This window comes from Ambystoma mexicanum, chromosome 9, assembly GCF_040938575.1.
Source record: "Ambystoma mexicanum isolate Mex_15411 chromosome 9, UKY_AmexF1_1, whole genome shotgun sequence".
In the NCBI taxonomy this organism is placed as follows: Eukaryota; Metazoa; Chordata; class Amphibia; order Caudata; family Ambystomatidae; genus Ambystoma; species Ambystoma mexicanum.
Window position 1 is genome coordinate 435,387,745 of NC_090931.1, and position 20,435 is coordinate 435,408,179.

Below are 20,435 nucleotides of genomic sequence, written 5' to 3' on the forward strand. Positions count from 1 at the left end.
AGAAGGTGGATGCTTGGGCCCATAAGGTCTTTACTTCGGGTAGCATGGCTCTCAAGTCAACTAATGTCACATGTACCCTGGCCTGGTTCACCCATACCCTGTGGGACTGCATTTTGGTGGCGACTGAACATATTCCGGAAGGCGAGGAAAGGGAAGGCTTACTGAATATTGTCAAAGACGGAAAGGAGGCAATGGGGGAATGTCTCCAGTCTGGACTGGATACTGCTGATAGTATCAGCAGATCCATGGCTGCAAGCAGAGTGCTACGCAGATTTGGGTGGTTCAGGAAGTCGGGTTTGCACCAGATGTGCAGGCCAGACTTCTCAAAATGCCTTTTGATGGCTTGAGGCTGTTTGGTAGTAAAGCTGATGAAAGCTTAAAAAAACTACAGACAAATGTAGTGTCGTTGGGGGAAAAGAGATGACGTATCTGTGTATACTCTTGGTTCCCCTGTGTTCTTCTGTTACTGTATGCTCTATAATTGCACTTTCCTATCACCAGGAAGAACCTGATCTGAACAGGTATTCGTTGTTATTTCAAATTATATTTTCAGTTTCTACTTCTCTGTTCATGTACAATGTCTATTTTGAAAACTCAATAAAAACAAATTTAAAAAAAAAAAAAAAAAAAACTACAGACCTCAAAAGCAGAAGCTAAATCTCTTAGCGCCTCCATGCGACAGCCTCAGAAACCTTATCCAGGCTCATCTTCTTGTAGAGGTTGTTCTTTCGGTACTATTCCACTTTTGGTAAAGGAAGAGGACAGGCCATTCAAAGAGTCAAGAGAAATGTTGCTCGTAGTGGACGAGGAAGAAGTGCAAAACCAGCCTCAGGAACGGCATCTTTGCCCTCAGCCGCTCCTGCAGCGGCCTCCAAATTACTCTGGGGCCTTATCACACAAAACCCTGGTGGGAGGCAGAATCTCTCAGCATCTGAAAAAATGGCAGGGCATTCATTATTTCAGATGCTTGGGCACTGGAGACAGTAGCTCAAGGTTACTGCCTTCCCTTCCTAAAAAGGCCTCAGGACCATCCACCGGGAACCAACTCTGTCAAAAATCCAGATCCGCTCCTGTTGCAGGAAATTTTAACCCTGCTAGAGAAAGGTGCAATAGAACAGCTACCTGTAGCGGAGAGGAACAAGGGTTGGTACTCCTCCTACTTTCTCATTCCAAAGAAGGACAGAGGATTGAGACCCATCTTGGCCTTAAGAAATTTGAACAAGTTCCTCAGGAAGGACAAGTTCAAGATGGTGACTCTCTCTCAGATCCTTCAGGCTCTCCAACTCCAAGATTGGTTGGTATCATTGGACCTTCAGGATGCTTACTTTCATGTGCCAATCCACCCCAGGCACAGAAAGTACCTGAGGTTCGCGGTTGGCGGTTCTCACTTTCAGTTTCGAGTTCTGCCATTCGGGCTGACCTCTGCCCCGAGGGTTTTCACCAAACTGATGGCGGTTGTGGTAGTGAGTCTCAGGAGAGGGGGGAGTCACGTCTACCCCTACATGGACGATTGGTTGATCAGAGCGCGTTCTCCCGAACAAGCTCAGGAACATCTGTCGATCACCTGTCATTTCCTTCACAAACTGGGCTTCTCCCTCAATTTCAAGAAGTCTCACATGATACCATCCCAAAAGCTCCAGTTTATCGGAGCAGTTTTGGAAACTTCCTCAGGCAAAGCCTCGCCTCCCCAGGTGAGAGCTCTCCACATTCTGCAGATGGTAACAATGTTGCAGAATGCCCAGCATCTGCCGGCCTTCGATTTTCTGAGGTTGCTCGGCCTCATGGCATCCTGATTTTTCTGGTGCCAGAGGCCAGGTTGAGAATGAGCTCCCTTAAATGGGCCCTCAGAACTCAGTGGTCCCAGTTCTCGGGGAGTATGTCCGATCTTCTGCAAGTCCCGAGCGCAGTTGCTTAGGATCTAGTATGGTCGGCTTGCAACAACAACATCCTCAAGGGAGAATCTTTTTGGCAACCATGGCCGGAGATAACAGTAGTAACGGACGCCTCACTCACGGGGTGGTGAGCCCATACCAACAATCTGACAATCAGCGGTCGTTGGTCTCCATCGGAGTCCAAACTACAAATCAACCTATTGGAGCTGATGGCAATCAGACTAGCACTGAAGGTCTTCCTGCCCTCTGTACAGGAAAGAATGTCCTGATAAGGACGGACAACACGGTGGCCATGTACTACCTCAACAAGAGAGGAGGCATAGGGTCACTGTATAGAGAGGCAATGCAGCTCTGATTCTGGGCAATACGAGAAGGAATCTCTCTATTGGCAGTTCACCTAGCTGGAGAGCAGAACACGGCAGCAGACGCTCTGAGCAGGCAGAGCACAGTCTCCCATGAGTGGGATCTAGTTCAGGAAGTCCTTCTGGAGATCTTCGCCCTGTGGGGAACCCCTCAAGTGGATCTGTTTGCGACCACGGTAAACCGGAAGTGCGAACAGTACTGTTCAAGGGAATTTCCTCCCAGAGGAGCTTTAGGAGACGCGTGCGTGGTGGACTGGAAGTTTCCACTTCTGCACGCGTTTCCTCCAGTCCCCGTGATTCCTCAAGTAATCAGGAGGTTGAGAAAGTTCAGGAAAACCATGCTCCTAATTGCCCCGGAATTCAATTCCTGAAAGGTCTTACTAATGTATACCCTCCAGTCCCAACTTGGGATCTAATCTAGTACTTAAGTTTCTAACTTGTATACCTTTTGAGCCTCTGCACTCCTGTTTATTTAGGCTTCTAACATTGAAGACTGTCCTTCTTGTGGCCTTAACATCATCTTGCAGGGTTAGTGAACTACAGGCTCTTTCACTAAACCTCCATATGCTACTTTTTACAAGGACAAAGTGGTTCTTAAGATTAAACCATCTTTCTTACCAAAAGTAGTTTCTGACTTCCACTTGTCACAAAAAATCATATTACCAACATTCTATCCTCCTCCTCATTTGGGCAAAGAAGAGGAGAGGCTGCATAGACTGGACCCCAAAAGGGCTCTCAGTTTTTACATTTCAAGAATGTCAAAATGACATCAAGATGACCAACTTTTTGTGGGTTATACAGGTCATAAATTAGGATTAGCGGTGACAAAACAAACTATATCCTGCTAGATCATTCTAGCTATAATTGAGTGCTACAGATTGGCGGGAAAAGACCCACCGGATGGGCTGCGAGCCCATTCCACTAGGGGGGATGGCTACTTCTGCGGCTCTGAAGAAGGGAGTCCCTGCAGCAGATATTTGTTCAGCTGCAACATGGGCATCAATGTATACCTTCATCGAGCATTATTGCTTAGATGCCTCTTCCTCCAATGAGGGTTTATTTGCCAAGGTAGTACTTCATTCTGTCCATGAGAACAATAACTAGCACTCCCACCTCCAAAATGACCACTGCTATGGGAGTCTGTCATAAGATGAGGAGTACGTGGGAGGACACAATCCATTCGAAGAACAAGTTACTTACCAACTGTAACGTTCTTTCGACTGGATGTTCCTCCCACGTATTCCTCATCTCCCCTCCCATCCTACCCTGCAGTACAGTTTACGTTTCTTACACTTTTCTCTCACGAAGAGTCTATCCGTCATGAGGCACGCCTGGGTGTTCCTTGAATATTTCCTCGAAAAAGGAGAACTGAAGCCAACGGGCACGGCACAAGCTATTTATACTGATGGTGACGTCAACACGGTACGGAGCCTGTCGAGGGACATCAACAACACGACCTTGTGCACAGTGCCTTCTGCCGAAAAAAATTTTTTCCGAAGCAGCAAAGCTGGCAGGATACGAATATCATAAGGTGGGGAATACTTGGGAGGAACATCCAGTCGAAAGAACGTTAAAGTTGGTAAGTAACTTGTTCATCTCTCCCAAAGCCTTCTATATGACAGGAAATGCTGCTACTAATGCTCTCTTAAGAAATGTCCTCAAGCAGACATTTTTAGGACAGGTAACTTAAAGGACCTTTTTACATTTTGCAAAACAACACTCCATAGATTCAGACTCTAGAGTTTATTCTCAGCTAGGTCAGGCCTCCCTTCGTAACTGTGTGGCCCATTCATGTGATCCTTGTTACCTTTTCAAATGCCTGGATCTATGATTTGTTTGATTAAAGTGGCAGCTATGTGTAAATGTTTGAGTTGCTTATTTTATTGACTCCTCCATGCCACCCAACCATGGGTTGTTTAGGGATTTGGCTTTCTATTCTATGCTTGTGTTTAATAATCATGATGAAGAGGTTGCCTGGAGAAGGTAAAGTTACTTACTTGCAATCCTAATGTTCGAACCCGGATATCCTAATCTTAAATAACATAGTACATTTGTTAACAGCCCCTGCATCTCCCCACCATTGCAGATGTAGATTCAAATAGTTATAAATGTATCTTTCCTGTATGTCACTTAACAAATGAACTGAAACCAAACTGTCACAGCATTACATGAAAGGCTCCCTGAGGCTTTGTTATATTAGAGGCTTAGTGGTCTGCACTGCGTTCAGTATTGTGGTGAAGATGCATGTCGAGAGCCTCATCGTGGCGTTACTAGAACTGAGATCAATACAAAAAAATACATTTTAAGTGTTTATTTATAAAATTGCCAAACAAAATATAGTGCGCTCAAATGTTTTCACCAAATGTACAACTAAGGTTGTCAGGACTATATTTTGGCCACAAGCAATGTGGTGTGTAATGTCCCAAATGTCTGACTCTAAAGTGACGGCGGGGCTGAGGGGAGTCCTTAATGAAGGACTCAAATACATGACTTGCCCTCTTGCATCAGATGGTCCATAGATGAAAAGCACAGTGCTCCAGAGTTCAACAAAATTACAGAATCTGTGTTAACCGAAATCCAAAGTTAAAAAGGAGTTTGCAGTGTCCCAACTTAAGTATCTTACAAAGGTCTATCCTTCCTCAAGGAGTAATTCTCATTTCCCCATGACGTAGTTGTGAAGAAGTTGTTAGGTCCTTATGGCCTCTTCTTGACTCACAATAAGGGGCCTTCTCATAGCTCCAGGCCAGGCTGATGCTTTGGCGGTTTTCCAGACCTCTGCCTCCTGTTCTTTTCCCAGTAGAGCAAAACTGGAGCTTCTTCTCTTCCTGCTTTGTTGTTATGCTTATGCTTGCTGGGAGGTCTCACTGGCCCTGGTGGGGTTTGGTGTAGAAGCATGACCCTACCCTTTGTTGCTCCCCTCTTCTTCTTCTGACCTTCCCCACGCCTTTCCTTTCTCCTGGCTATTCTTATTCTTTCCTTTCTGCACCCCGAAATAATGACGTCTTGAACTTCATACTGCTTCAACACTCTCCCGTGAATTAATGTGGTCCTCAGGAACCTCCTTGTCTTTACTCTCCAAAGTGTTGTTCTTGTCTTTAGCATTCCTTCCCAAATGGCCAGAGCACAGCCCGCTCTCTTGAGCTTTAGCATCCTCCTCACTCTACTAACAATACCTTTTTGTTTACCTTAATAGAAGTACTATTTACCTCTTGTTTATGCTGAGTACCTTTTCAATCTCGGTTGTCGCTCTTACTAATGGCTGATTCAGGGATTTCACTGTCTTGCCATTCATTACCCTCCTTGCTGCACTGTTAATGTCCAATGTCTTCCTTGTTCCAACCACTTCTAAATGGCCTCTTTTTATCAAGCTCTCCAATACTGTACCTCTCCTCTGGCTCCTCCTTTGACCCCACACTGTCTCCTTCATTTGCCTTACCTCCATTCTGTGCAATCTCACTTTCTCTTCCACTTTCATTCGCTCTGATTTCCCAGCTGGTACCCCTCACTTCTGTCTCTAAAGGTGGTACACTTCTCTGTTTCCCAACAATGTCTTTCCCTCTCTCTAAACACTCCAAAGCTCCTTTCTGTTACACGTCCACTTCTCTTTATTACCTTTTATCTTGTAACAATCTGAATCCTGCTTTAATTCCTCTTTACCACTCACAAGGGCTGCCTCCCTGCAGCACTCTCCAATAACACTCTCCACAGTCCAGGCCTCCCATGGCCTGCTGCATTCTTCATGCCAGCGCTCCCAAAGAATGACAATGTCCGACTGTGCTGGCTGTCTAGGGTGGCTGCGCCTCCCCTCGTGTGGGCTCCACAGTGATGAACTGACCTTTTTAGTGTTGGATGGGCTGATCGCTGGTTCAGCCACGTGTTCAGGGACCGTGATCTGTCAGGGGGCTGGCCTAAGTTAACATCAGGACCAGCTGCGAGTTTGGATTCTAAACTGGCCCTGCTAAGTGTGTGCCCTCATCAACCTTCCATGGAATCTCTGTTGAGTCTACTTGCTTTGTTGTGTGTCACTGCGAGCCCAGTTTGTTTTCTCGCTAAAGAAACCGTCTGAAAAGCTCGGTGGGAAGATTCCTTACATTTGTATTCTCTGCCAGGGGTTCTGCTGGGCAGAGTTGCAACATTTCAACTCTTCTTCTAGCATTTGGCTGAGCGGTAGAACAATTAATCTCTCTGGCTCACAGGTGAGCGGCATGAGTTTCGTTCTTGCTATTTGTGAAGTATTGAATTGGACACATTGTAATCGTGAGAATCCATCAAACTGGGAAGGTCTCATAAACTCATTGCTTTGATTCCCTCGGATATGTCAAAGGAGGGCACAAAGTAGCAACCCTGTTGCCTCTTAGACTATCTTTTCTGGGATCCTTCTCATGTGCATAGATAGTCTAGTGTCCATGATTGTAAAGAAGTGGAGAAGTAGGATTTTGAGCAAAGTTTTCATATTATTGCTGTTTACTGAATTTAGTTGTAATGAAGTGATGGTTTGGTAAAATAAAACTGGTGTTTTGCCAAATTATGATTAATAGGTTAGCCAATTCAATTTTTGGTCCCAGTGAAGACATTAGATGATTGCTATGAGTGATAACTATTTGTATATTCTAAGAACAGGACAAACTGACGGTTTACTGTAACAAGAGCAAGGAGTGCATGATAGTTGTGGTTTATGCCCATGTGGATCTCGGGGAGACAGAAAGCTGTTACTGGCGCAGCCTTTGAGAAAAGTTGCCTTTTACACCTGATTCTCAACTTTTTGAGATAATGATTTGAAATCTGTGATATTGAAATTATGTGCTACTTCCCAAGTGTAAGTGGGGGGAACACTATGGAGAAAGGCAGTTGACCATCGCTCATGCGATGAGTGAGGAGAAAAGGCTTCTTCTGTTAAGTTTAACTGCTCTCTTATAAAGTTGAAATCCTCATGGGTGTAAAGTCCATCTATGTTCAGTTGTAAAGTCCAACTCCCATTATTGCAGGGGGTCTACAATCTGTTGCTCTTCAGATTTGCTGGACTACAACATAAATGATTTGTCACCTTTGGTTGCTGGGGCTGATGGGAGTTGTAGTCCACATATCTGGCTAGTCAAAGGTTGCAAACCTGTGCACTGTTGTGGCAGCCACCACCTCTCCTTTTTCTTACTGCCACAATTTAATACTCTGGAATTTGAGCTCTACAGCCACGGGTTTACTGGCTCCTCGTCAATGAATACAATCATCTTACCACAGTAGCATTTCTTCTTTTATGTACTTATACCCTATGGTACATTTTATGGCACCAGACTCATAATGGTATTGGGTAATATCTTCACAGCACTTCGCCATAACACCAATATTTAAAGAGGTGCATTTACTGTCACCTTTGCAGCCTAGATACAGGTGTTTATGTATACATTGTATACATTAACTATGAAATAATATAGCTTTTAGGCCTGGCTGGGGGGCAGACATGGGCTGCAGGCCCTTAAATCCCATGCCGTTCCCCAGCCGGGGGTGAACGCTATTCACAACCCTCTTTTTTTTCCGTCCAACGGGAGATAAGCTCAACGCGAGCCCATCTCCCGCCAGAGAAACAAAAAGCAGATGGACACCATTAAAATAGAAAAAGGACTACATCCCTTTTCAGATGACGGCGGCCATGGAAAACATGTTCCAAAAGGGCCACCGTCATCCAAAAAGGGACCTAATTCCTTTTCTATTTTGATGGCCATGGCCATTATTTTTGACTTTTTTTCCCATTGGCGCCAGCGATGAATGCACAATCACACCCTGGAAAGGCAGATTGTGATCGTTTTTCCCAGGTGCAAATTTCACATTTTTACATCCTTTCACTTTTTATTCCCCTACATTCAGCTGTGGGTGGCTTGACATGAGCTTCAGTTAAACAAGAGCCACTTTAGGTCAATTCTCCACATCCCTAATATGTGCTCTATTAGTTTAAATAATACTCATTTAGTAGTAGTAATGGCATGCAGAAGTGCTCCCACTGTCTATACTAGTGCCTTTACCGATCTGTCATTTTAGAATGAGATGTAATTTCCAGGTGTGTTTTATCATACTATGAGAAGACTGAAGAGACAAGGCTCGGTTCTACTGTTTTAACAGATATGTATTTACAGACAAAGAGAGTATCTCCAACATCCTGTTCATATTTCAGACATGGAAAGACATATGCTGGTCTAGATTAGACTAGACAGAGACCAGCAAAAGCTGGGAATAAACCTTCTCGGTCAATACTATGGTCAAAGTGTGAAGGGGCTTCTTCTGAAAGGACATGTAAAGAGAGTTTCTCAGCCTGTGCTCGTTCTAGGTGGTCAGTAGAATTCTGTCTTTGCAAATTTTAAACGGGGATTATGGTTCTCTTTGTGTTGCACTTCTGCTAACTCGACCTATGCCAATGTTCCAGAAGGTCTAGCATCACCAGTTAAGGCTAACATTTAGCATTAAAATAATGTCTTCCAGCTAATCTAATGTTACAAGTGTAAATGGCTGATCTTGTTAGTTGTCATTGCTTTTGTAGGTGAGACCTATACTAGATGAATGATGTGTCAAGCGAAAGATTAACATTTGTACTGCTTTTTTCCCCCAACTTCCATTTTCATTCTCTCCTTCCCCCAAACCCTCTCTATATTTATATACGTTTGCTTTCCATCCTCACCTGCTTTCACACATTAATTTGTCTCTTCTGTTTTGGGTCCCTCATCCTGTTGCATACACTCAATCTAATGTTTTCTGTTGTCTCACCCCATGGCTACATGTAACAATCTTAAATTGTTATATATGTGTATATCTTATATTCTCTTTCAATTCTCTATCCACTTTATTTCTCTCTCATCACCCATTATTTCATTTGTCTCTGAATCTGTCCTTCATTCGCTATCACATTACTTTTGACTCACATTAAAAATGTCCTTCATTCACATCCTTTACATTTGTTTTCCAAAAACTAACCTTTATCCCTTCTCTTACTTCACCAATGGCTTCCATCCTTTTCGCTCTAAACACCAATTACTCATTCCTTCTTCTCTCCCATCAATCACTCCATCTTCTCTATTTCCTAATCGTCATGCTCTCTCTCATTTTCTCTTTCTTTTTCATTGGCAATCTTCTCTCTGTCCTTATTCCCTCTATCATCAATCACTGAATATCTTTTCTTCTTTATTTTTCTCATGATCATTCCTTTCCCTACTCTCCATGCCCCAATTCTTGCACCCCCTCTCTCACACACCAGGGTAATTGGAACCACAGAAACCCCCATCATCATCGTGGGCAACAAGCGGGATCTGCAGAAGGGCCGTGTGATTCCCCGCTGGAACGTCTCCAACTTGGTGAAGAAGACCTGGAAGTGTGGCTACATAGAGTGCTCTGCCAAGTACAACTGGCACATCCTACTGCTTTTCAGCGAGTTGCTTAAGAGTGTTGGCTGTGCCCGTTGCAAACATGTGCATACAGCCATCCGCTTCCAAGGAGCACTACGCCGCAACCGATGCACTGTCATGTGAGCAAGGGACCCACTGTGGTACGTGACCCCACTGAATGGAGGCCATGTCCCCTTCCCTGCCGACTCCTCCACCAAATATTAAATATTGCGCTGTAAACTGGGGAGTGAAAATAGGGAAGGAACCAAAAGGACGCAGGAAACAACTCTTCTCTGGCGCGTGAGACTTGAAAGTGGATATTATGGCGAGTCATAATCCCTGGCAGGACATGGCTTGGCTATCAGCTGGCTTCTCGCACCCCATCAAAGTGGGCTATTGATTGTTTTGCTACGGTGCAACTTTTTGACTTTTGTCCACGTTATGCACAGACATGTGTGACAGAGTGCCGACAACGCGATTCAAAATGGGAAACCTATTTTTTTTTAAAGATTTATTTTGGGGGCACACATCCAGTTTAGAAAAAGGAAAACCAAGGCAAGTTTGTTTGCATAATTGGCATGGGAATGAACAATGAAGAAATAGTAAACAAAGAGGAACCCGAAGAAAAGATGTCACAGGAAATTACGTGTCTGAGTATATTTAGTGACAACATGCTAGGCTGGTAGACATGAGTCTGTTTTTTTACTCAAGATGGCTGCCAGTCTGCTCACATAGTTTGCCTTTTCGAAACAGCCCATCCCTCCCCCGCAGTATTTGTGTTATCTGGTGCCTCCCTTCATTACACATTGGCAGGACCAGAAGAGTTGTGTTTATACCGTGGGGATGTAGGGAGATGCCATCATATATAGGCAGGAAAGTCTTCTATTCTCTGGTGGGTTTTGTGGAATGACTTGCCATTGCACAGTACCTGACCGGAATGAGGTAAGCAATAACATGGCAGGAGAGAGGTACAAAGGCCTATTCAAATCTAAGCACTCACTATAAATGCACCTTTTACAGCTTCTATGGCTGTTCTCTGATGGCACCACTGAGCATTTTTCTGGCTTGTGCTAGCACTATTTCCTTACAAACCCAGGTTGAGTGAATATCTTTTATATATTTATAACTCACCATGTTATTGGGCAATTTAAGGATTTGTATCTGCTGTTGTTGCTCAAGGCCGCTGCTTTTGAAGACGACTCCTTCAAACACCTTTTAAGGTTCTACCGAACCCTCTCTCCTTCTGCTGCCCCTCCACTTAGAAATTCTGAATTGAACTGCAGTAACAATTCTATTAAATATCTATCATTTCAAATATTCTCTAAAGGAAGACATATCCCCACACCTTGTATCATATTAAGTGTATAAGATTTTCTTCAAATGCAGCACATTTTTATTACTTCTAATGATAAAACCCATGTTCTAAGAGATTCTCTGGATTAGCGTGCACTGTGCAACACCACACCATATACTCACGCTACACACAGACCAAGATGTGGACATAAATCTACAAGGAGTGGTAATAGAAAGTGAGTGGTGACAGTGGCTCTCTCATCTCTCATTTGGGTGTATGTGTACATGCTTAATTATTTTCAGTGTATACTGAGTCAATTTAAAACACAGAGAATAACTGGGCGAGCTAGCGATACAAACATTGGTCTCTGCATCATGGCCTTTTCAAAATTCCTTGCTATGAAACAAACCAACTCACCCATACCACAGCAACCCCTGTCCACCAAACACAATTTCAAAATGCTGGTCGTAGTAAAAAAATTTAAAAAAACTCAACCTTCGCTATTTCAGCCTATACTAGCCAAATACATGGCCTTCATCCTTAAACATCTTAGCAGAATGTACCTATACCGAACATATATCGACCCCCAATAACTTAATACCACAACCCACTCGTGTCCAATCAAACGCAATGCAAACCATTTCCCCAGCATAATGTTAATGTATCCATCTATAGCCAAACTCAACTTTACTTTCAGCTCTAGCAGAGTGTGTGAATGCCCGACATACTCTATGCATTCATATGTAGAAAATCTGAATCCCATCCACCACTCCCAGCTTGATTTCTTCTAACACAAAGCAAATCTATCTTGATACATATCTCCCTACCGAAATATAACTCACTCTAATACAAGCTATACTACGTAAATACAACCTAATTTTGCGCCGCACAACACTCCCGACTCGGTCAAAATTACTGCAATCCACTTCATCCAAATGCAACCTGACTTAAACCCCTCCATATCTTAATACATTCCAACCTAAAACACAAACACTGTCTCCTTCAAATTTAAAAATACACAACCTAGCCCATCCGTTCTCAGCTCACCAAATTCCTATTTAACCGCCCAGCCCATCTAAATACAAATAAATTGGACAGGACCCTCCTCTCTGATGCTCAGCATGTGCTATCCTAGCACAACACCGTTCAGCCTTGCTCAGCCATCCCCAGCATTACCCATTAGGATGTAATGAACTTCAACTGTTGCAAGACAAAATCATTTCACAAATTAGATAGGAACTACATTCTTATCTGACACAAACCAATTGCGGCTGACCCATCCCACGTCCCTTGTGGAGTTCCCCAAGGATCCTGTGTATCTCCCACACTTTACAATGTGTTTACCAAACCACTCTTTGATATCCTTGACTATCTGGGTGTCTCTTACACTAATTATGCGGATGACACCCAGATACTCATCCCTATCACGGGTGATTTTGTAACCGACTCAAAATCTCTCAATACAGTCTACTCCGTCATCCAAGCATGGATGGCTAATCACGGGCTCTGTCTCAACGATGAAAAAACGGAGTTAATCATCCTGGGCTCCCAATCTAAACTTTCGAAACTCGACACCAACTATAAATCCTTCATTATTGACGGGAATGACATTAAAGTGGCCAATGTCACCAAAACCCTGGGAATTTACCTCGACTCCACACTGTCCCTCACTCGACAAACTAATGCAGTTGTTTCTGCATCATCTTACACCTGTAAATTGATCACAGCCTGCAGACCATTCCTGACTCCGGACAATTGCCTGACCTTGGCGAGAACCCTCATCCTGTCCAAAATTGACTACTGTAACGCCCTCTACCTTGGGACCAGCCAAAGAAATCTGGACAAACTCCAGGTCACGCAAAACAACGCCATAAGGGCAGCACTTAACATACCTAGACGGAACCACATATCCCATTTTAGACGCAACATTCAATGGCTACCTATTTCCCACCGCATATCACTCAAATCACTTGTGCTCACACACAAGGCTCAGAACAATGCAGCTCCTGCTTACTTGGTATCACGCTTCTCGCAACACACGGCCACCAGACCCCTGAGATCTGCCCAGATCCACACTCTGGTCATCCCCAGCTTCAAACTACGCTCGGCGGGAGGATCGAGTTTTCCGGTCCTTGCTGCCAAGCTTTGGAACTCACTTCCTAACGCCCTAAGGAACATTCCGCACTGCATCGAATTTAAAGCCAAAGCTAAACTTTGGCTACGGGAACAAGATACCCCACCTTCCACCCTTGCATCCTTTGGCGGCTAGTGTTTGTTCTGCACGGCTGTCTGCTCATTGTCACTCCGGCTCTCACTTTTGCCTAACGCGCTTAGGTTCGCCTGCCTGTGATTCTGCTGTAATTTAAACGGATCAGATGTATACTTATCCTGCTACCTGTAACTGTTCACAGTCCTACCCTTCTCCTGTAACGGGGGGCTGATACTATGTTGTTACTTGCTATGTCAATATCATCTGTAACGGTTTATTGTATCACATCTTCTGCAACATGTAACCTCTTTTCTGTAACGTGTAACTTCCTCCTAAACATGCGCCCGCAAGCCTCTGGGCAAGGTGCGCAATATAAATAAAATAAAATAAATAAAAAATAAATAAATAAATTGCTCATGAATCGCTTAACAACAACACAGCTCATCCACATCTGCCTCACCTCAAACCAAAACGCCAAATGTAATTTGTCCAACTCAGTTTATTCCAGCATGGCACCCCATTTAATTTAAACCAACCCAAAAACCGTCTCAGTGAATTTCAGAGTTCATATACCTTAGTACAATTGAATCGATCAAGTTTAAGAAAAGCCAGTGAACTCAACTAACTTTTCCAAGTCAAACTACTGAAATACAAACTAGCCCAATTGTTCACACTCATGTAAATCCATCAAATTAGACTTGATGGGTTATTTAGAAATATCGAACTAAGCCCACCACAACCTACCAACCTCAACACACAGAACAATCCACTGCCATTTGACTCAACACTTTCTAGTATAATAAACCTACACTGAATCCTCCTTTCAACTAAATTGCACCTCAAGGTTTTGTATACAAAAGGCCTTTGCTGTCAGATAAAAGAGAACCAATATTTACACTTTGTTGATGTTAAAGAAGACAATCAAATGATTTGAACTTTGTCATGCTCCATCTTCATGGCTGCTTATTTCCAGTATCAGTTATATCACAATCGATGGGTCCCAAGAAGCTCAAAACTTACTCTGCCTTTCCTGCTGGCCACCCCTCACTCTTTAGGAATGATGTGTATATCCACCTTCACTCTCTCAGCTAAGGTTGGCAGTGTAACCTCCTTGCATTCTGTATGCAAACCAGAGGAAGTCAAACATTGGTAGAAGGCTGAGGTGTTTTTTGGGGCGCATGTTAGAATGTAAAAGTCATTTTTCAGACTAATAAAAGCGGACTCAAGAGGACGTGAGCTTATTAATGCACCTACTTGGCAAGAGCAGAATAAAGCCTGGGTTCCTTTGGCAGGGCACAGTGTGCCACTCCAATGACAATCCTAAGTGCTCTGATACGGAAATGACCCAAAATGTCGCCTTCACAATTGCGACAGCCGAAATGCGCGCTTTTTTTTTTTAAACAACCCCTTTACACCACATATATATGTGGAGGGGTATGGGATATTATAGTAATATGGTGCGGTTGCAGGGGGGTCTCCCCCCGCATATCTATGTGATATAAAGGGGGTTTAATAAAAAAAGTAAAAAGTCGCCATTTTCCACCCTCCCACTTGTGTGATCACATACCCTCTGATACTACTACAATGTTGATTTGGCGCAGAAACAAAGTATATTAACATAGAACATTAAAGTAGGTTTTTTAGTCACAGATGTTGCTGTGCAGCATACTTGTGGGGCCAAGAAATAGCTAAGTCTTGATGGCTCAACACTTAGGGCCTCATTACCCGGTAGGTGGTGAGCCATGGCGCTATTAGCGCCATGGCTCATGCCGGTAAAATACCGGCACCGCCTTGGCGGAAAGGGGATTTACCGCCCCATTCCAAGGTTGGAGGGGCGGTAAATCCCCTTTCCGCCGTTGCCCTTCCCCATTCCCATTTCTGCCCCATAGGGCTCTATGGGAATGGGGAAGGCGCTAATTACGGCACCGCAATTTTGCGGTGCCGTAATTAGCTCCGAGGTCCCTTAGCGGGTTGGATTTTAACGCCTGCAAAAAGCAGGCATTAAATCCCCCAACCCGTAAAGGGACCTCGTAGTAAGGCGGTAGGGATTTACCGGTATCAGTATTTTACTGGTACCGGTAAATCCCTACCGCCATCCGTGTAATGAGGCCCTTAGTCTTACGATAATGAACACAAAAAAGAGGGTGATAGAAATGAGTAGTAAGTGTAGGAGACCAATCTTCAGGGCACAAGGAGACCAGGAAAAAACACAAACTGGGCCCTGTATGAAATGAACCTGCATAACACTGACACTCTTTACCAACTTGTCAGTTTGATGACATAGTTTTGTATTTTTTTTTTTTTAAACTCTGTTAGGTCATACTTCATAGAAAGGAAATTCATCTTGGATTGTTAGTGTTGCCCAGCACTGAAGAAAACAGTCCTAAGAATGCCCTCCGATGGCATTCCCATCTAAGACAAAGCAACTGTACTCTGAGCTCACAATAGTTCTAAGCTGTACTGTGTTCATGAAGTCTACATAAGCTGCACAGACAAAACACAAACCAAGCCAAAAACATCCGAAACAATGCATTAACACTTTTGGCAAAGAAACCTTGGCAATCACTCCAATAAAACTAAAGATACAAGTTCTTGAACCCTGGCAAATAAATGTCAACCTTAAAAAAAATGCCATACTACTTTATATAGCTTTCTACATGCTTTTATATAAGTCCTGGAGAAAATCCACAAATAGATTTCAAACATGCACACAGATCTATCAAGCACACACTCCTTGAAACTTTACTTTATCCATAGCCCATTGGAGCCTAAATCGTATTCCCTCTCATTTCATGCAAGTGTTTATAAACATCCCGATCAATAAATTAAACCATCAAGCAAGCTCTTTTTTTGATGGACCTACAGGAAAATATTCCCAGTATTTGTCATTCCAAAAATAGATAAGCCCAGCATTTTGAAGAAATTATGGGTTTAGGCATTATGTAGATGTTTAAATTATTTCTGAAAAGTAGAAGCTGACAGGTCTTTGGACCATAAAATTAGGCAGTTCCATGGATATTTGTATTGAAATGAGAATTTGGAAGGAACATGTTTTTATAGGGCTGCTAGTGTGTTTAAACCCTAACTGTGTATTGATCCTGGTAAATAGTATCACATAATGTCATATGCCAAGCAAAAATGTAAACAAATAGACTCTCGGGTCTGACCAGACGAATGACAAATATGAAGTATGAGAAAGTTGGAGTCTTTCTCTGAAGAAGACCAACAAATATAGGCCAACCATTTAGTCTCTGCCATTTACAGACCTGTCCGCTACCATATCCCACCCACTTGAGCCAGAACACTCTATTTATGTTGCATTACAAATGCCAAGTTTAGTCCTTGCTCCGACCGAGTAGGTCTGTGCCTGGTTTTGGTAGGACATCAGTTGAAATAAGAATAGCACCCTGTTAACACCCCAAGCTATCCCACGCCTAGCACATGACTGTTAACAAAGATGTTACCAAAAGAGGGCCATAGTCAGACCAATGGGAGGCCTTCACTCTCAATAGACTGGAATCATCATTAATACGATTTATTGAAAGGTTTGCAGCCTTACCCATAGGTTGTAGTCGACCTATGTAGTGTGCTTATGCTCTTGTATTGATTGATCTTCATTTCTCTCACTTCCCTAGTTATGGCGGCTATCCATGGCATTTGCAATATATGAACACACCACAAAACGCAACAGTAGTAGATTGAAAGTTCTCTGGCTAGATCATTGGTTCTATAAAAGGCTTTTCTTGGAGAGGATGGCAGGGGATAACTTTAGGGACAGTGAAACTGGGGCCTCCTGAAGGCAGATTTCATTTAAAGCAATTATTATTGTACCCATGCCCTCAGCTCTGTCAAGGAAAGGCAGTGGTCAGTTCCTCGTAATGGTGCAAGGATGGAGAAAGAGGAAAATGCATGTATCTGTTATAACCCAGTACTGAGACACTCCCACATGGCTTTGCCATTACCCCTTTACCCGCTACCCATAAGTAATATGTGCACCCCAACATCGTGCCATTTAGTGCACCTGCTGTTGTAGTACAGACCGCTTCAACATCACTCCTGATGCCCCTTCTTGATGCCAATCATTGCTTGTTGTTCTGCTACTCTCAACCAGAGCCTTTTAGGTCTTATAAGGGTCCTGGTCACTCCAGCTCCCCTTCTGCCAGGTGGTGCACAACTCCTGGCAAAGCAGTGAGCTCCACTGAGTTGCTTAGTGACTAATGGTCATTTCCACAATGTGCAAGTCTGTCTCTCACCAACATTCTTAGCATACGGAACAAGGAACTCCAGAGGACAACCATTTTCCCCCAAACTACTGCATTCCGTGAGGTATGACACCACGCTCCAAATTGAATAGATGACTACAGGTACCAGAAATCAGTAGGAAATGGAACGGCAGCCCACTTCTGACCATTGTTATCACTTTGGCCAGTATGTGATAAGAAAGCCCTGACCAATATAGTTCTTCCTCCATCACTTAGCAACAAGACTAACTGAAAATGTCCCACTTGTATCTGAGAGCCAACATTCCCTATGCTGCATTAACACCAGTAAAGGACTCTGGGGTTAAATAATATGTTGTGTTGGTTGTATAGTTTATATAAATGCCTTATAACACCAGGTAGATTTTATAGTTCAACGGCATCCAAAGCGTCCTGCAATATGTGCTGACTTATTTGGGATGAGAGGGGTATTTCTTTTCCTTTGATACTTTCTTTCACCTCTGTTGGCACCTTTTCTTGCCTTTCTTCCCTTGCCACATTGTTAATCAACCAGGTGTCTACAAAAGCCTGTACCTGCTCTCCAAACTAAAATTAAAAAAATATAAACTCCAGACTCCTGTTTTGTTTGATCTTGGTGTTTGTGTGATTTTCTCCCGCTGCAGTTTGCATCTGTTTAAAGTCACGAGCTATTGAACAAGGGGAATGCGGCAACCCACTTCCAGCTGAAGAAACGTCCATGTAACTCGCCAGGAGCAATCTCCTGGTGAATGAACATTGCTGCTCCCTGCTGTGAGTAGGGGAGTACATGTTGTTTCGCTTGTTGGGTTAGGTAGAAGAGCTGTGCCATATTCTTTTTTTTTTTATACTTTTATTTTTGTTGACAGAGGCAGGTAGCATACACACTTACATCAGGACAGCAAGAGCAAATACAGTACGTAGGTACATTAATGCAAGGGCTTTTCTGCGGAACATAAGCTGTCAGGGACCATCAGTAACATAACATGAGACACCAACACTTTAGACAACACTAGTAGAAGGCCGGGGAGATCCGCCCACCGTGGAGATGTCATCCAAACCGTTCAAATAACTATTAAAGGCAGACCAGATATTACGGGGGCGGGACCGGGCCGGGAGCATATCCAAAAACCCCTCCTCGCAATTCCTAGACCATGTGAGCAGGTTCAACCATTTCTGATATGTAGGGGGGGTCGAGCTTTTCCAATCCAGCAAGATGCATTTCTTGGCCACCACACAGCTTACATTTAGGAACTTGACCACATCTCTAGGCTCCCCGAGGCCCCACACCCCAAACAGTGCCCCCAGCGGGTCGAGGTCAACATCAACATCAATAATTGTCGACAACGTCTGCATGATCTTGGACCAGAATGTGGCCAGCTCCGGGCAGGCCCAGAACATGTGTAGATGGTCAGCCCCATCGGTTCCGCAGCGAGGGCAGGGCCGGGGAGTAGAGCGTGCAAATCTCGAAATTCTACCCGGTGTAAAGTACAGCCTATTGAGCAATTTATACTGTATGGTGCGGTAGCGAAAGTTCAAGGACACCCCACTGGTATGAGAGCACATTTTCCCCCACAATTGGTCTGTAAGGTCCGTCCCCAGTTCGGCGGCCCAGTCCTCCCGTGCCCTGGACGGGCGGGGAGAGGGGCCGGTTAGTAACAATCCATATAATGAGGAGACCACACCCCGCGCCCCTCCCGAATTGGCGATGTATGCGATCCCGGGGGAGTCCGGAGGCTCAGCTGGGAAGTCAGGCCACGCGCTGCGGAAGGCTGCGCGCAGCCTGTAGAATTGCAGCAGCTCCATGACTGAACCGGAGTGCCCCGGCTTCAACGTCTGCAGTGTTATAAACCGCCCATCTGGGTAAAAGTCAGTGAGGGCACGGTAACCCAGCGCCTCCCAGTGCCGCGCCAGTGCAATGTCACACGTGGGTTCAAGCCCGGGAAGGTTCCAGGTGGGAAGCCACCTGTAGTATGGATGTTGTTCGGCACACGTGTTAAACAGCCGGCCCCAGGCCTGTACAGTGGCGCGGACTGGATCGATAGGCGAGTCCGGGACATACTTCCTATTTAGAATCAGGGACATTATGTTACAGGGTGCCCCCGCCAGAGTCTCCAATTTAACGTGGGGGCGAGGTGGGGGTCCAGGGTACCAGTACGAGGCGAATTGCGCCTGTGCAGCCGTCCAGTATCTAAGCAGGTCCGGGGCCGTGAAGCCCCCTTTGTCATATGGGAGGCACATGTCCGACCATTTCTTACGCACCGCACCAGAGTGCCAGAGAAATTGTGCAAGTGCTTTATGAAGGTCTGTAAAGTATCTCCCACCCGGCCAGACAGGGACGTTAGAGAAGATATACAAGAACTTAGGAAGCAGGATCATTTTCACCAGCGAGAGTCTACCAGCCAGCGACAGCGGGAGAGCGCGCCAGCGCGTGATTTTAGCCTCAGCTTGTTCCGCCACCGCTCGGTAGTTATCCGCTAGCAGTGTTTCCCTAGACCGAGACACCCAGACCCCCAAATATTTAATCCCCATTGGGGACCAGCGTAGCGGGTACTCCGTGAGCGGTTGGGCGGTGGAGCTAGTAAGAGGGAAAATTTCGGATTTGGTATAGTTAATGGTGAACCCGGAGTGAGTGCCAATCCGGGTGATACCGCGTATAATCGGGTCCAGGTGCACATCCGGGTCTCTTACGAAAAGTAAAACATCATCTGCATAGAGCGAGACGATTTCGGGAGCGTCCTTCAGGCGGATCCCCTGGTGGGCGTGCCGGGCCCTGATATAGTCGGCCATCGGCTCTATCGCCAGGGCGAATAAGATCGGAGAAAACGGGCAACCTTGACGGGTGCCCCTAGAGAGTGGGAACAGAGCTGACGTCTGGGAATTAACCCGCACCCTAGCCACCGGGGAAGTGTATAGCAACTTAATGTACGCTATCATGTTAGGCCCTACACCCATAGTCTCCAGCACCAACCAGGTATATTTCCAGGAGACCATGTCAAAAGCCTTCTGGGCATCCAGCGTAACCGCCACGGCGCCAACTCCCTGATCCATGCGGGCCATGACATTGAATAGCCGTCTA

At 44.7% G+C, this 20,435-nt stretch overlaps 1 protein-coding gene across 4 annotated transcripts in view; it reads left to right on the forward strand.

The window, feature by feature from the left end:
- The window catches only part of RASL10B (RAS like family 10 member B), a 654,925-nt gene that overhangs the window by 574,652 nt on the left and 59,838 nt on the right, over positions 1-20,435 (forward strand). The window contains exon 4 of one of the 4 annotated variants that reach the window (XM_069614919.1): positions 9,492-17,952. The exons of the other annotated variants lie outside the window; for them this stretch is intronic. Within the exon in view, the coding sequence (XP_069471020.1) occupies positions 9,492-9,762 (271 nt within the window). The 3' untranslated portion in view covers positions 9,763-17,952. Of the gene's footprint in view, positions 1-9,491; positions 17,953-20,435 lie in introns of those variants that run through there. 4 annotated transcript variants of the gene reach the window in all.